The sequence below is a fragment of the Gigantopelta aegis genome, chromosome 11 (assembly GCF_016097555.1).
Source record: "Gigantopelta aegis isolate Gae_Host chromosome 11, Gae_host_genome, whole genome shotgun sequence".
NCBI lineage: Eukaryota > Metazoa > Mollusca > Gastropoda > Neomphalida > Peltospiridae > Gigantopelta > Gigantopelta aegis.
This window is the reverse complement of record NC_054709.1, coordinates 4,001,620-4,020,230: the sequence shown is the minus strand read 5'-3', so window position 1 is coordinate 4,020,230 and position 18,611 is coordinate 4,001,620. Positions and strand designations below refer to the sequence as shown.

Sequence of the window (18,611 nt, the reverse complement as noted above, 5' to 3'; positions counted from 1 at the left end):
CAGGTGTGTGAATTATTTAAATGTAAGTCCCGTGTCCGTCATTGCTGTTGGATGCCATTAAACACGCAGTCCGTCTTTCTATTTCAGATGTGTGAATTGTTTAAGGAGAACTACAAACGTTACATAAACCATGAACCGTTGCTTCACGTTGTCGATCCTCAGAAGGGATACTGACGTACCAGTGAACCATTGCTTTACGATGGCCAATCTAATTAAAATTAGCTCCACTATTACATGTGGATCTAACACCAGCCAGTTGGAGCTCATGTCCACCAATCAAAACCTTACTTGCAGAATCCTGCCAGTGATTTAAAACTAACAACACTGCGTAGTCCCCAATGTCCAGGTAACATTTCGTCTGTAAATAATAATTTAAATATTGACCAATCACACTTCGCCTTTTATAACGTTATTTGGGAGCATACAAATTCTAAAAATATCAGGGGAGTCTATTTTAGTGGCCGCAGTACAGCGAACCATACCAATACGTACGGGGTGGGTTATCAGTCTTCAATTTTACATTAAAAATTATTTATTTATTACTAACTAAATCAGTCTTCAGTTACACATTACAAATTATTTATTTTATAAAATAAAACATGTTTTAAGGCATTCGTAATTCACACGAAACATGTCGTATACCCTCAGGATAATTCGGAATGTTTTCAAATTATTTTTAAATCACTGGCAGGATTCTGCAAGTAAGGTTTTGATTAGTGGACATGAGCTCCAACTGGCTGGTGTTAGATCCACATGTAATAGTGGAGCTAATTTTAATTAGATTGCACGATGGCGATCCTCAGAAGGGATACTTACGTACCAATGAACCATTGCTTCACGATGGCGATCCTCAGAAGGGATACTGACGTACCAATGAACCACTGCTTCACGATGGCGATCCTCAGAAGGGATACTGACGTACCAATGAACCACTGCTTCACGATGGCGATCCTCAGAAGGGATACCGACGTACCAATGAACCACTGCTTCACGATGGCGATCCTCAGAAGGGATACCGACGTACCAATGAACCACTGCTTCACGATGGCGATCCTCAGAAAGGGATACCAACGTACCAATGAACCATTGCTTCACGATGGCGATCCTCAGAAGGGATACTGAGTGAACTCTATACGTGCCTCTATACCATGAAGGTTTTAGGCACGTACATCACGGGCTTAATCTCCGACATCGCCAGTGACCAAGTCCGGGACGGTACAGTAGAAATGAGTTGTGAATCTCGATATATATATTCTAGAGTTAACTTTTTCTCTTTAATTTTGCAACTACATGTATATATTATACACCATTGTAGCATGGCTGCCATTTGTTTCTATTGTTCTAACTGTGCCGGTATCTGGTGATATTCTTTAATGGGGCAGTAACTTTACTACCATGCCTCGAACGATAAAATGGGTGTTATCACAAATGCATGCAATTCGTGCAAACTGAAACAAACGAAACCCTTTTAACTTTGTTTAATCACAAACAAAATAAACATTTTTAACCCTGCAATATATCATATTGCATGAATTAGAGTAAACAAAAAACATATTCTGTTACCGAAAAGTCTTGGTAAAGAAAACAAAATGAGGTGAGGTAAATGTACAAATGAACAAAAAGCGCACTTGTTGGCATATTGTCCAACCGAAATACACAATATTCCATTTTACAGTCAAAACTGAACAAGGGTATTACACGTTAAAGTTAAAAGAAATATTGCAGTTGTTGAACGTTGAAGACTGCACAAAAGACAAGGCTTTTCCTTCATCTGGTCGTTGCACCTTACATGGAATATCCGTATTACCATCACTGTCATTCTGGCGATATTCCGCGTTTTCTGTTCGAGGAATGGGTGGATCAATTACCGACGCAATCCGTTTATGCTGAACAACACTGTCATTCTGGCGATATTCCGCGTTTTCTGTTCGAGGAATGGGTGGATCAATTACCGACGCAATCCGTTTATGTTGAACAACACTGTCATTCTGGCGATATTCCGCTTTTTCTGTTCGAGGAATGGGTGGATCAATTACCGACGCAATCATTTATGCTGAACAACACTGGCTTGCTTGTATTTTCTAACCCCCTTTTTCAGAACAGTGACCGGTCCTACCCATTATTTCCTGTTCGTCAATGCCGGCGTTGTACAGCCGAGTCGCGCACGTTCTCTTCCTGCTATGGTTCGTGTAGTTGCCCTTCATTCCCCCACGCTGACAATTGAGTTTCATCATCCCCTTCAGTTTATTGACACCAACCTTTTGTTCCCCCCCCCCCCCCATAGCGGACCCTTAAAGGTCGCCTGTAGAATGGTCCACATTTCCGAGAGTGTCAATATACTTCTGAAAATAATTTGCGATGTTCCGTTCTCCTGGAAAAGAAATGAAGTAAAATGTAAAACAAAATACAACCAACGCGGTTAAAGTTCAATACAAATATGTACATGAATATTAAAAATTCACTTAAATTTTTTTTATTAACATTTAGATTGAAATAACATTTCCATTGAAAGAAAAAAAAGAAAAAGTATTGTTTAACGACACACTCCACACATTAAAAAAAAATATTTATGCTATTAGAACAGGTGATTTATTGGTCAACAGGCATAGACTACAAAGACCTTTCCTTGCATTTTACAGTTAAAACAATACATGTAGTCAACATGAACAGCAGAAGAAATTATACAAATAATCTTGTTTAACATGTTTCAGAGATAAAGAGACCGGAAACCGGCTGGTGCCACACGAACTCGGCAAATGTGGTGTTATTCATGTCCAAACTGTTCTTGTCACAAACTTGTTCATTTCTTAAATGTCTTAACAACCCACATATTATGAAGTACAACGAACGAGGAGGATATGGGGTACCGTCTTTCTTTTGGCATTCTACAACGAACTTTCCCAAAATAGAATTCACCTGAACACTTGTCATTTCGGTCAGTTTTATAATATATTCAACACCCTTTTCATTTCGATGACATCTCCAGGCCTCAAACACGCCATAAGACCATTTAGTATTTTTCTTCGTGTTTACATTCCCTTGACTCTGAATAAGAAGTTTCAGCCATCTCACTAAAAACTTCGCCATGCTGCGATTGTAAATTGATTTCAAACTGTCCGACGTCGACTGTTTCATTTTTTTTCCATTTGAACACAAATTTGTGTCAAAATATCGTCGTCCATGTCATCAAAGACACATTCGTTATCATTCTCAACAATTTCACAAACTTGTGTAAGAAACAAATCGTCATCTTCATTAAAATTTGCTTCATGTTCTGCATCGTTTTCTGTGGCAGACATACTGCTCATCCGCACCAGAGCAACTCGCAAGTCAAAGTGACAAACATAATAAAGCATGTGCATTTCATATCCTAAACTTGAGTCGCACACAAAACGTGCAAATAGTGATAGTACTGTTGTCACGTGAGATAGAACAATACCACCATACTGCATGAAATCGTTCATTACATGTTTGGTAAAAAAAATATAATAACAGTAAAAAAAACCCAGGTCCCTGCATGTGCGAACACAGTATTTAAAAATAATTTGATTGTGGGGGAGGGAGGAAGAAGTGTTTTATTGAACGAAACAGTTAACACGAAACACTTTCCCACAAATAGGATAGTACATTCCACCGCCTTTGATAAACCTGCGACCTCATCACCTAAGCGAGGGCTTTTACAACTGAGCTTTATCCCGCCCCCTGGCCATTGGATTTTACAAGTATATATTTTATCTTATCACAGGATGCTAAAACAACATTATAGGCATATATAAACTTAATATACAATTTTTTATTTAGATTAGTGCCCATCTTAATACATTTTAATTTTCAATTTGTGTGATAGTCCACACACCCTCCCCACCTCCTCCCCCTCTTTTGAGATGTTCGTAAGGTTGACACGAAAGGCAAATGTTTAATCTTTTTACAAGACACAGGAAAATAAAACAAACTACAAATAAGAATAAATGAATAAAAAAATTGAGATATGAAAAAAAAACCCAGCGTTTTGAAATGCATGTTTTATGTAACATACATTGTATGTCGCTTAACACGTGCAAGTCACTAACTGCATGCTAATGTACTGTACTGACAAGCTGTCAATCAATATCATGCTACAAGTTCGTTATTGGATGGGCTGACTCGGGTCTCACTCGATATTTTGAGGGGCGTTAACTCGTTCGCTACGCGAACTCGTGAATGCCCCTCGAAATATCTCACGAAACCCTCGTCAGACCCATCCAATAACTTTAACTTGTACTACACGCTATACTTCATTTTAATAGCTGATGTATTTTCCATGCTGAGGTGCTGTTAAACATCCATTCATCCGTTCATCCATTCATATACATTGGGGGTTTTCCCATCCCAACCAGTGCACCACGAGTGGTATATCAAAAGCCGTGGTATGTATTGTCTTGTCTGTGTACCTATAAAAGACGCTTGCTGCAAATGGAAATATGTAGCGGGTTTTCTCTGAAGATTATTTGTCAGAATTATTAAATTTAAAATTTGTTTTGTTTAACGACACCACTGGAGGATATTGATTAATTAATCATTGGCTATAATGGATGTCAAACATTTGGTAATTCTTACTCATAGTCATCAGAGGAAACCCGCTACATCTTTCCTAATGTAGCTATGAATCTTTTATACGCACTTTCCTACTGACAGGTAAGCACATACCACGGCCTTGGACCAGTTGTGGTGCACTGGTTGGAACGAGAGAAAAAAAATAAGTCGAATGGATCCACCGAGGCGGTTCGATCCTTCGACCCAAGCACCTCAAGCGAGCATTCACCGGACTGAGCTAAATCTCTCCCCATCAGAATTCCTAAATACTTGACATCCTATATCTAATGACTAACTAACCACTGCGTTCTAAAGGTGTCATTACACAAAACAAACTTTAATTTTGATTCAACTTGGGCGTCTTCCTAACCCAACCCGTGCTTCAGGGCTGGTGTGTCAAAGTGCCGTGGTATGTACTGCCCTGTATATGGGAAAGTATACACAAACTCTGTTGATGTTTTTTTTTTTCAATAAGAGTTGTCTATGTGACAGTAGTAAATGTTCTCATTTACTCCTGGGGCAGAGTGTAGCCCAATTGTAATGCGTTCGCTTGATGCGTGGTCGATCTGGGATCGATCCCCGTTGGTGGGCCTATTGGGTTATTTCTCGTTCCAGCCAGTGCACCACGACTTGTACATGCCGTGGTATGTGCTATCCTGTCTGTGGGATGGGGCATATAAAAGATCCCTTGCTGCTAATCGAAAAGAGTAGCCCATGAAGTGGCGACAGCGGGTTTTCTATCTCAATATCTGTGTGGTCCTTAACCATGCTACTGAAAAAATTAAGCGGGTTTCCTCTCTAAGACTATGTCAAAATAACCATATGTTTGACATACAATAGCCGATGATTAATAAATCAATGTGCTCTAGTGGTGTCGTTAGACGAAACAAACTTTTTTCATTAACTCTAGATCGGGGAGGGGGACGGGGCGTGATTGTGAAGAGCCGAGACGTAGCCCAGTGGTAAAGCGATCGCCTGATGTGTGGTCGGTCTAGGATCGATCCCAATTGGTGGGCCCATTGGACTATTTCTCTTTTCAGCCAGTGCTTGTGTAACATAGGCTGTGGTATGTACTATCCTGTCTCTGTTGCACTGGTTGGAACAAGAAAAAGCCAATAAGTCGAATGGATCCACCGAGGTTATTCGATCCTTCGACGCAAGCACCTCAAGCGAGCACTCACCCGAGTGACCTAAACACCGCCCCTCCTATATCCAATGATTGATTTAATCACTGCGTGCTAGAGGTAACAAACTTTAATTTTAATTCAACTGGGAAAGTATATACAAAAGCTATCGATGCTGTTTTCAATAAGAGCAGTCTATTTGAAAGTAGTACATTTTCGCACACTTTAGGGACGGGGCGTAGCCCAGTAGTAAAACATTCACTTGATGCGCGGTCGGTCTGGGATCGATTCCCGTTGGTGGGCCCATTGGGCTATTTCTCGTTCCAGCCAGGAAATGGTTTATTTAACGACGCACTCAACACATTTTATTTATGGTTATATGGCGTCAGACGTATGGTTAAGGACCTCATAGATATCGAGAGACGAAACCCGCTGTCGCCACTTTATGGGCTACTCTTTTCGATTAACAGCAAGGGATCTTTTATATGCATTTCCACAGACAGGATAACACATACCATGGCCTTTGATATACCAGTCGTGGTGCACTGGGTGGAGCGAGAAATAACCCAGTGGGGCCAGTGCACGACTTGTACATCACAGACCGTGGTATGTGCTATCCTGTCTGTGGGATGGGGCATATAAAAGCTCCCTTGCTACTAATGGGAAAATATAGTGGGTTTTACTCTCTACAACTATGTCGAAATTACCAACTGTTTGACATTCAATAGTCAACGATTAATAAATCAATGTGCTCTAGTGGTGTCATTAATTTTTTTATTCACTCTAGATTGGTGTGTGTGGGGTGGGTGGGGGGTGGAGGGAAGGGCGAAACGTAGCCCAGTGGTAAAGCAATCGCCTGACATGTGGTCGGTCTAGGATCGATCCTCATTGGTGGGCCCATTGGGTTATTTCTCTTTTCAGCCAGTGCTTGTGTTACACAGGCTGTGATATGCACTATCCTGTCTGTGAGATGCTGAATATAAAAGATCCCTTGCTGCTAATCGGAAAGAATAGTCCACTGCGAGTCGGCAGCGGGTTTCCTCTCTCATTATCTGTGTGATCCGTAACTATATCGTGTTGAAATAACCATATTTTAGACACCAAACAGTCGTTAAACTAATTAGATTCTATCAAAACAAAACATTACAAAACTCATCAATCGCTGTAAAACACCTTTATTATTATTATTTACTTGTCATATAAAATATAAGTCTGACAGTTTATTAAAACAAAATCGATGGACAGGATGTGCAAAAGGTTACGTTGACTTTATACGAATTAAAAATTAATATTAAAAAGTAAAGTTCGAATTCACACCTTGCGTACCTCCTTATGATATGGGAAAACCAGATTGGATTGGATAACTCAGTAACGTGCCTATATCGAATTAAGGTTCAAGCACGTCTCTCCCGGGCACAATATCTGACTTAGCCAGTGACTGGGTCCAGAACAGAAGGAGAGAAACCAGAAAACCCTATAATAAAAGTATCCCTTGACAACAATTAAATCGGACGTGAAAGGAAGGCACGTGAGTGGCGATCTGAACGGGGAAACAAAATACAAAGACTTTAAACTCAAGACTGAGACTTGTTGACGCTATAACAACGCCATACAACACTGTTGTGTTTGAAAAATAGAGTCTATCACTTTAAACTGAGTGCACTTCTTTATTTCTTAGCTAAATACAAAGGGGTTTGCGGTGGATGATTCGGAATAAGATACACTATGGTCTGTCTCTTTAAAATGGGTGTTACCAGCGCTTATTCATTTCTTAGTTAAATGCAAACGGGTTTGCAGTGGATGATTCGGAACAGGATACATTTTCTTGGTTTGATGAGTATCCTTCCAAAGCGGCATGACCTCGTTCGGCTTCTGCAACAAATGCGGTACAGCTTGATGGTGCACCGGATCCTTCGGCGGCACGCTCTCTTCACAATGGGGTCACCTGCAACAGATGTATTATACAGTGGTCAAACTTGAGGTTTGTTTAACGATACTGCTAGAGTATAGCATTTACATCGGTGGCTAAGCAATCGGACATATACACATAAGGCTGATAGGTACTGGAGTCGCAGCGCCGTACCCAATCTTATTAAAATAAGCTCCACTGCTTAATAATAATAGACCACTAGAGCTGATTTTTAACCACATTGCGCTGTACCGGCCTCGGTGCATGTTGTCGTGATTAATCCATCGGAGATACGGCTGGTAGGTACAGGGTTCGCAGCCTCGGTGCCGGCTCCCATCCAGAGCGAGTTTTAACGACTCAGTGGGTAGGTGTAAGGCCACTACACCGACTTCTCTACCACTAACAACTAACCCACTGTCCTAGACAGACAGTTGAGATAAATGAGGCGTGTGTCCAGGACAGCGCGCTTGAACCAATGGGCCCACCGACGCATTACCACTGGGCTACGTCCCGCCCCTCTTAAGTAGAGGAAGCCCGCTACATTTTTTGTTTTCATTAGCAGCAAGGCATCTTTTACATACGCTTTCCCACAGACAAAACAGCACATACCAATGCCTTTGACATATCAGTTCTTGGGCACTGATTGGGACAGGAAAAAAACAATCAGAAACTGAGTCCACAGGGGGCTTTCTATCTCATAGGGAGTTCTATCCAAGAGGGAGTTCTATCCCACAGGGTGTTCTATCCAAGAGGGAGTTCTATCCTACAGGGAGTTCTATCCAAGAGGGAGTTCTATCCCACAGGGAGTTCTATCCAAGAGGAGTATTCCTCAAACGTATACATATGTTTCAGGTTTTAGATTATACACTTTGCCTCAGTATTGCGAAATATAATAGTACTTTATATTTAAATTAACCAACCATTTGGTCGATGTCGCGGCAAACTCTTACATAGAGGCGCAATTGCATATTTGGTATAAGACCATCCGTTGTTGCATATTTTGAAATGCTTGTGTCATAACATGTATATTCTTTAAACAAATTTCAGAAAAAAGAACTCTACTCACGTGACAGGCGCTGCCCAACAAAAGCAAGACTGCAAAAGACCACATGCTTCCGGTGGCGATGTCCGCTGTCACTGGAATCACTGTGGTAACGAACCAAGTTCCGTTTCGACATTTATACCTTTTTGGGGCTAGATCTAGTCCACTTGGACACAGGGTAACACTGACGTCAACGGAAGGTTCATTTTCTTTGGTGCTTTTCTTCCAGCATTCACCTGATTGGTTTAAATCAATACTTGAGTTTAACAACCAAAGCCTTTTAACGAATGTCTTTTATTTCACCGTTTATACTAATTCAAAAGCATAGTCTTTCAAAACCCATTTACACCTTTGTATAAAATAGACTTGACTTTTTTTAATCTGAAACCAACGAAACAAACAGAAATGAATGTGACCATTTTGTGTCAGCACATTTGTGTTGGCACATGTCTGCGAGTCACGTAAAGTGATGTATCAGATTAGTCCGGCTTTGTGTTACGAGACCCCTATGCACAATGCAACAATGGCAGCGATAACTCCCGAATCTCATTGAGGCCAGGAACGTGGCTGTTGTATAACCCGACACTGGACGAATGGCGATTATGCATCTAACAAGGTCGTCTCATTATAAGAATGGAATTATGTTACGTCTCTTTAGTTTGCCCTTGCCAGCTTTGCAAGTTGTCTTCCAATGAATGGACACTGTTTACATGCACTTTCGTTCGTTCTTTAATTCTTTGTCAGCAAACTTTGTTATTGTTAACTACTTTCATAATATCGCTTACGTTTCTGACAGTCGTCTTCAAAAATCGGTGATGAAAGTTAATTCAATTCAGTAGTACTCAGTTCAATTCACTTTAATTCATTTCATTCCATTCCATTCCATTCCATTCATTCCATTCCATTTCATTCCATTCTATTCCAATCCATTTCATTTCATTCAATTCCATTCCATTCCATTCCATTCCATTCCAATCCAATCCAATCCAATCCAATCCAATCCATTCCATTTCATTTCCATTCCATTCCATTCCATTCCATTCCATTCCAATTCAATTCATTCCATTCCATTCCATTCCAATTCATTTCAATTCAATCCATTCCATTCCATTCCATTCCATTCCATTCCATTCCATTTCAATTCATTCCATTCCATTCCATTCCATTCCATTCATTTCATTTCATTTCATTCCATTCCATTCCATTCCATTCCATTCCATTCCATTCCATTCCATTCCATTCCATTCCATTCCATTCCAATTCAATTCATTCCATTCCATTCCATTCCAATTCATTTCAATTCAATCCATTCCATTCCATTCCATTCCATTCCAATTCAATTCATTCCATTCCATTCCATTCCATTCCAATTCATTTCAATTCAATCCATTCCATTCCATTCCATTCCATTCCATTCCAATTCAATTCATTCCATTCCATTCCATTCCATTCCAATTCATTTCATTTCATTTCATTCCATTCCATTCCATTCCATTCCATTCCAATTCATTTCAATTCAATCCATTCCATTCCATTCCATTCCATTCCATTCCAATTCAATTCATTCCATTCCATTCCATTCCATTCCAATTCATTTCATTTCATTCCATTCCATTCCATTCCATTCCATTCCATTCCATTCCATTCCAATTCAATTCATTCCATTCCATTCCATTCCAATTCATTTCAATTCAATCCATTCCATTCCATTCCATTCCATTCCATTCCAATTCAATTCATTCCATTCCATTCCATTCCATTTCATTCCATTCCATTCCATTCCATTCCATTCCATTCCATTCCATTCCATTCCATTCCAATTCAATTCATTCCATTCCATTCCATTTCATTTCAATTCAATTCAATCCATTCCATTCCATTTCATTTCATTTCATTTCATTTCAATTCAATTCAGTTCATTTCATTTCATTTCAATTCAGTTTATTTCAGTTCAGTTCAATTCAATTCAATTCAATTCAATTCAACGTTACTTACAAAAAGACCACTAACGGTGGTACATGCTTTTGGCAGTAAATATAAAAACAATAATATACAAGTAAATATCACAATTATTGTTAATTTTCTCTGAGATAAGTTTTTGTTTCTGAAAATTTGCATTATATATATATTTTTTTATATCAACAGCTACTAATACATTCTGGCATAGTATATGACGTACAGACATAGTGCGGGTTGTATAATTAGATTTTACGTCAAAATCATATTGTTTGCTTATTGAAGGTGGTGGTTATAGTAATATGTGTTATTGTAGCAATGATTTTGGTTATTTAGTAGTTGCGGTGGCGGCGGACTTTTGTTGTTGTTGTCTTTGTTATAGTTTCTTGTTGAATAAAGATAATGTCATATATTAGAAATTATGTGCTGCATTTGCCCCTTATCAAAAATGGTAAATGTTGATCATTTGGAATATTCTGTAAATGTTGATAGATTAGAATAGTCTGTAAATGTTCATAGATTAGAATAGTCTGTAAATACTGATATATTAGAATATTCTGTAAATGTTGATACATTAGAATATTCTGTAAATGTTCATAGATTAGAATATTCTGTAAATGTTGATACATTAGAATATTCTGTAAATGTTCATAGATTAGAATATTCTGTAAATGTGGATATATTAGAATATTGTGTAAATGTTCATAGATTATAATATTCTGTAAATGTTGATATATTAGAAGATTCTGTAAATGTTGATATATTAGAAGATTCTGTAAATACTGATATATTAGAATAGTCTGTAAATGTTCAAAGATTAGAATATTCTCTAAATGTGGATATATTAGAATATTCTGTAAATGTTCATAGATTAGAATATTCTGTAAATGTCGATATATTAGAATATTGTGTACATGTTCACAGATTAGAATATTCTGTAAATGTTGATATATTAGAATATTCTGTAAATACTGATATATTAGAATAGTCTGTAAATGTTCATAGATTATAATATTGTGTAAATATTGATATATTAGAATATATTGTAAATGATATATTAGAATATTCTGTAAATGTTGATATATTAGAATATTCTGTAAATGTTGATATATTAGAATATTCTGTAAATGTTCATAGTTTATAATATTCTGTAAATGTTGATATATTAGAATATTCTGTAAATTTTCATAGATTATAATATTCTGTAAATGTTGGTATATTAGAATATTCTGTAAATATTGATATGTTAGAAAATTCTGTAAATGTTGATATATTAGAATATTGTGTAAATGTTGATATATTAGAATATTGTGTACATGTTGATATATTAGAATATTCTGTAAATGTTGATATATTAGAAAATTCTGTAAATATTTATATATTAGAAAATTCAGTAAATGTTGATATATTAGACGATTCTGTAAATATTTATATGTTAGAACATTCTGTAAATGTTGATAGATTAGAATATTCTGTAAATATTTATATATTAGAATATTTTGTAAATTTTGATAGATTAGAATATTCTTCAAAAACCGTCATTATGTTTGGGTATGTTTTGTAGATGGTTTAACGTTAGTATTAAAGAACTTTGTGACATTGTCATTCGCAGATGCATTTTCAATTTTTGCTTTTATACAATAAAGAGAATTATGAATGAGCCACTTTAATTATCTGCTAGTATGTTGTGTGATCATAACAATGTATCTATTTGAACTAAAGAAATGTGTTTAACGAGATCTCAGAACATTTTAAATTAAAACTATTTGGTGTTTTACATATGGAATAAGGAATATTTCAACACATTTTAATTACTGTTATATGGCATCGGGCATATTGTTAAGGACCACACAGACAATGAGAGAGGAAATACGCTATAGACAATCACTAGAGCACATTGACGAATTAACCATCGGTTATTGGATGCCATTTGTGATTATAATAGATAATTGGAACATCACTAACTCATCTCCATAAATCGGGCACGGTCTGTTATTATCAATAATAATAATAATAATAATAATAATAATAATAATAATAATAATAAAGTGAAATAAGTGAGTGAATAAACGAATACTTACCCCCCCTGCCAAGCACCTTTGGCACAGGGTTAATGATATTAAGACGATCACCAGATTCTAAAAAAAGGAGATAATTATTATTTACAAACAAACAAACAAAAAGCAACAATAAATAAATAAAACCCCCAAACCAAACCAAACCAAACCTGTGACGGAACAGGCTCTTAATTTTGTTTTCGCCTGTGGCGATATTAATTGTTTTAGAGGGCCGTGTGCAGTTCCAATATGCTCTTAAGCCCAGGTGGGCACCTTGTTACGTAATACCTCCGCGCGACGGTCGTCGAGCTTTTTCTAATACACACCCAGTCCAGGTGTGGAGGCCATGTGGCCAGTAGTTACGTAATACCTCCGCTAGTTCGGTACGATCGGGGTATTGCTGGCGGACTAGGCGTCAACAAGTCTGGCGATCTAAGAAAAATATGCCGGCTTGGTCTCTGTGGAAATATCACTTGATAGGGGGAGGACCGCGTTGTACCCCCAGGCGATATTCGGTTTTTATGATAAATAGCTAGGGTTTTAGAGATATCAGCGAGAAACATACGAAGGCTGCAGGGGAAACGGACGTCGTCCACTGAACGAAATATATAAGTTCAGTCCGGACGTGGTAATTATATATTATTTCTGCTCTGTTGTATAACCTTGATGTGATTGATGTGACTTTAAATATTTTAATACTGTATTATACCAATATTATTTATACGGTGCTGCCGGTCATCTGACGCAGTAAACTGTAGGCTCACTGTCTAAATAATTATTAAAGCTTAGCCAGTCATCCTAGAGGACCTAGGTAAACTGTAGGTTATTGTCTTTATTGTGATAGGTACCAGTATTAATTCTGTGTTACAAGGTTACTGAATGAGTAGTTAAGGGTTAATTAAAAATTAACCAGTTAGGAATAGAGTTGTAATTCCTTTATTAATTAAGTTCCCCTGGCAGCGTTTCTCAATTATCACACGTTACTGAATGAGTAGTTAAGGGTTAATTAAAAATTAACCAGTTAGGAATAGAGTTGTAATTCCTTTATTAATTAAGTTCTCCTGGAAGCGTTTCTCAATTATCACACATGTGGGTGTTGTGTCACGGTGAAGTGATTGGAATATTGTATAAACTAGACACCTAGTGATTAACTAATTTAGTGATCAGTTCTGGGTTGTTACTATTTGTTGTTGTTAATTAACTACTGCGGCAGTACATTTGTCAGCGTAGATTAATACAGATTCCAAAGTGTATTGTGTTTTTGTTGTGTTTTCTAGTGAACTAAACGTGCTATATTATATATACTTTATATAAGATCTTATCTCTGTTCATACCTAGAGACGAGCCACGCGGGTATAACTGCCTGTTACAGAGAGATCTAATAGATATACAGTTAGGAGAGATATTTGGACAATCGTGTTTCATTCAGTTACGGGTATTATAGGATCCCCGTGACAAAACCAAACCAACAAACGTTATGATCAATTTATATAGAAATGTGGAGCATAATTTGGACTTGAGATCTCGAGTTTATTGAGTGTAAAACTATTTTATCTACAATAATCATATATAGTGGCAAGGTGTGATGACTAGATAAATTTCTATAGTTTCAGTCCCTGACAGAAAATATAGCTTTTGGGAACTGAACTATTTTTTCGCTAGTTATGTTCAGCAAAGACATGATGTATTGTTCAAAGTTAATTATTCTTTTATTTCCAGTTGATGGTTTTAATTTTTGAAAAACGTTTCAAAGACAATTTTTAATAAAAAATAAGAAATAAATTGTGGTTATTTATGGACAGTTTTGTTTTGGTGTGTAGATGTCGTAGGCTACAATGCATTCATCACCCGTGGGCAGATAACTCTAAAAAATTGTAAATTTGCGAGATAAATCGGTTGAGTTCATTTCGTTCCTGTTACGTAGGATTGTAGAATAAATACAATAATCGGTTACTGTCTAAAGATATATCGGCTTTATCATGCTCAGTCCGAATAGCGAATGCTGATTGACAGAACCTCATGGCATTTGCCATTCTAACCTTCGAACGATAAAGCCGATATCTTAAGATAGTAACACGTTATTCTGTCTGTCTGTTTGTCTAACTCTCTCTGTATGCTCGCTCTCTCTCTCTCTCTCTCTCTCTCTCTCTCTCTCTCTCTCTCTCTCTCTCTCTCTCTCTCTGTCTCTCTCTTCTCTCTCTCTCTCTCTCTCTCTCTCTCTCTCTCTCTCTCTCTCTCTCTCTGTCAGAAGCTGGGCAGTTTTCTAGGTTTGTTTTACACACACACACACACACACACACACACACACACACACACACACACACACACACACACACACACACACACCTGAAAAAAGTACCACTATAATAGCGGGAAAAAGTATGCAATACAGAACATTACAGATTTCCCACAAAATAATAATCTTTTTAAGGAGTTATTTATACACACATTTTACTTATATCATGATAACAATAATATACATTTTAGACTAATGTAAAATAATAATAACAATAATATATAAACGTCTTACCATCATCATCAATTTCTGTCTTGGTTCAAAGCTGTGCGATACCGTTCAGATTTCTTCCCAATGTACAGTTCTTGCAAATTATTCTGTCTTTTATACATCTGCCAATACCCGGATGCGCACCCATCCAGTGAATGATTGCTCAATACACGTGATTTTGGGGGGGATTTTTTCGTGGAAACTAGATATCATTTACATACACAAGCCTACCCGAAGGGAGCATGCCGGGAAAATATTGCGAAATCCGCTGAGTGAGCAAGTTAATGGAATTTTTCCCCGGACGTATCCACTTTAGTGACACCCGACCTTACGACCACCCCGATTACAAGACCACCCCACTATACAGACCAGTGTGTTAGAGTCCGTAATATTTCCTTATTGTTTAATTGTAAAAACACTCACGTATTAAGATCACCTAACTATGAAAAAGGTTAAATTTTGTTTTGTTTAACGGGACCACTAGAGCACATTGATGTATTAATAATCAGCTATTGGATGTCAAACATTTGGTAATTTTTACATATAGTCTTAGAGAGGAAACCCACTTCATTTTGCCATTACCGCGGCATTTGATATACCAGTCGTATTGCACTGGCTGGAACGAGAAATAGGTAAATGGGCCCACCTCCTAACTATGACGTATTACCTTCAATCCACTGCACACATTTCAGCCAATTAAATTACAATTGATTTTAAATAGTAAAAACATTTCTAAGTGAAGAAAACATAAAAGATTTGTTTTTCATGTCATTAAATATATAATTGAAACAAAACATTTCCCTTAATTATTAAATAATGTATTTTTATTTATTTATTTATTTATTTTGTTTACCTTCTATATAATCAGACTGCGATGCCTTGTTTGTGTTTTGTGGTTTTGTAACAAACCTGTTGTCTGATTTTTTGTCCTTCCTTCCTTCCTTCCTTCCTTCCTTCCTTCCTTCCTTCCTTCTTTCTTTCTTTTTCTCTTTCACTAATATTTATTTCTGTTCGTATTTAAATTGCATAAATCTATTACTGTCGAACCAGCCTCGGTGGCGTCGTGTTTAGGCTTATCGGTCTACAGGCTGGTAGGTACTGGGTTCGAATCCCAGTCGAGGTATGGGATTTTTAATCTAGATACCGACTCCAAACCCTAAGTGAGTGCTCCACAAGGCTCAGTGGGTAGAGGTAAACCACTTGCACCGACCACTGATCCATAACTGGTTCAACAAATGCCATGGTTTGTGCTATCCTACCTGTGGGAAGCGCAAATAAAAGATCTCTTGCTGACGTAAAAACAAAACTGTTTATAAATATGTATATAGTATCATTTGGTTGCTAGATGGGATTGATCCCCGTCGGTGGAGCCATTGGGCTATTTCTCGTTCCAGCCTGTGCACCACGACCGGTATGTGCTATCCTGTGTGGGATGGTGTGGGATGGTGCTCCTAATGGAAAAGAAATGAAGCGGGTTTCCATTTTTAATACTATACGTCAACATTACCATATGTTTGATATCAACTAGCCGATGACTAATAAATAAATGGGCTCTAACAAACTTTAACTTTATTAAATAATATTACTTTTGCCACCCCCCACCCCGACCCCCACATCCCAATTTTCACTGCGTAAATTGACAAACAAGGTTGACACAGGTAGGGCCATTTGGGTGATGTTGCGCTATTAAGAATGTGGCACGTTGCCAGAACACGTTTTGTCATCCAGGATGTTCTTTGTTATTCCCGGTGACATTTGTCTGGGGTTTTTCCACTGTTTACAACTAGCAACTGCCTCCCCCCCCCCCCCCCCCCCCCCCCCCCTCCCACCAGTGCCGGAGCACAATCTTAAATTCATGCACAAATGGTAGAGATATTCAGGCAAAATGTGCAAACTGAGACCTTTTTACCGTGTATTTCCATCATTCTACCCTCAAAATGAGTTGTTCGTTTTCAACCCTAACAGCTGTTTGGTAGTAATACTAATATGAATAAATGTTGTTATCCAGATTCGGGCTTTATTTTTTAATTCGAACAAAATTCGAACAAAAAACCAGCCTGCTCCCCTACAAAAATGGGAACTTACGCCCATGCATGCGTGCGTGTGTATATATGCAGGCAAAGTAAAGCAAAGTAAAATAAAGTTTGTTTTGTTTAACGACACCACCTAGTGGCATAGGAAGATGCTAAAAAAGGGGAGGGTGGACACACACATACATACATATATAAATATAAATATATATAAACCATCCCTGCTCTTGCTGGATGAAGAAAGGTGTGTGTGGGGATGGGGTGGGGTGGGGTGGGGGTACACACACATACATATATAAATATAAATATATATAAACCATACCTGCTCTTGCTGGATGAAGAAAGGTGTGTGTGGGGGTGGGGTGGGGTGGGGGGGGGGGGTACACACACATACATATATAAATATAAATATATATAAACCATCCCTGCAATCACTGGATGAAGAAAGGTGTGTGTGTGGGTGTGTGTATGTATGTGTGTATGTATGTGTGCATGTATGTGTGTATGTATGTGTTCATATATGTATGTGTTAATATATGTATGCGTGTATGTATGTGTGTATGTATGTGTGCATGTATGTGTGTGTGTATGTGTTCATATATGTATGTGTGTATGTATGCGTATGTATGTATGCACGTATGTTACCCCTGCGCGTGCTGTAACCTCACCGTGGTGCAGGGGTGTAACATTCTCTTTGAAAATGGCCAATACAGCACAAATCACCTTGTTTTCTTCGCGATAGAATTAAAATTGTGAATAAAAGTCAGTATCTATCTGTGATATTTGTATTTTTGCACAGTTCTTTACACTGTGTTATTATTTAAATCTTGAATTTTTATATTGATGTTGATCATCACTTTATTTGTTTGCATTATCATAGTTTGACACCCAATAACCGATGTTTTTTTCTTGCTGGGGTGTCGTTAAACATTCATTCATTCATTCATTTATGCACGTATGTAATGATTTTTTTTTTGGAGAAACAGTTTTGAAATGGCGATGTGTTTATTTTTATTTAGTTCAGGTAAAACAAGTTTTCGTATCCGGTATCCGTACAATAGACCACGAGAAGAAAGGAAATGTACCCTTTGTAAACAAAATGAATTAGGTGATGAATATCATTATCTTTTGATCTGTTAATCTTTTGTCGATACTCGTAAGAAATATATTAAGTGAAATTTTTTGTTCAGGCCAAATATTTTAAAAGTTCACGAACTATTTAATATTAAGAGTTTGCCAGTATTAAGAAATCTATCTCAGTTTGTAACAATCATTTTATTTAAAGGGACATTCCTGAGTTTGCTGCAAGTTTTAAGATGTTATCGACTAACAGAGACTTTTTAACGATTGTAATTACATATCAAATATATTTTGCTGTATACAATATTAATGTCTGTATGTTAAACGTGTTTCTG

At 37.4% G+C, this 18,611-nt stretch overlaps 1 protein-coding gene across 1 annotated transcript in view; it reads right to left on the bottom strand.

Annotated features, from left to right (window-relative positions):
- Positions 1 to 6,855: 6,855 nt before the first annotated feature.
- Positions 6,856 to 18,611, bottom strand: part of LOC121385399 — a 39,957-nt gene continuing 28,201 nt past the window's right edge. Inside the window, exon 6 of the mRNA XM_041516067.1 lies at positions 6,856 to 7,641. Coding sequence (XP_041372001.1) covers positions 7,472 to 7,641 — 170 coding nt within the window. The 3' untranslated portion in view covers positions 6,856 to 7,471. The remainder of the gene's footprint in view (positions 7,642 to 18,611) is intronic.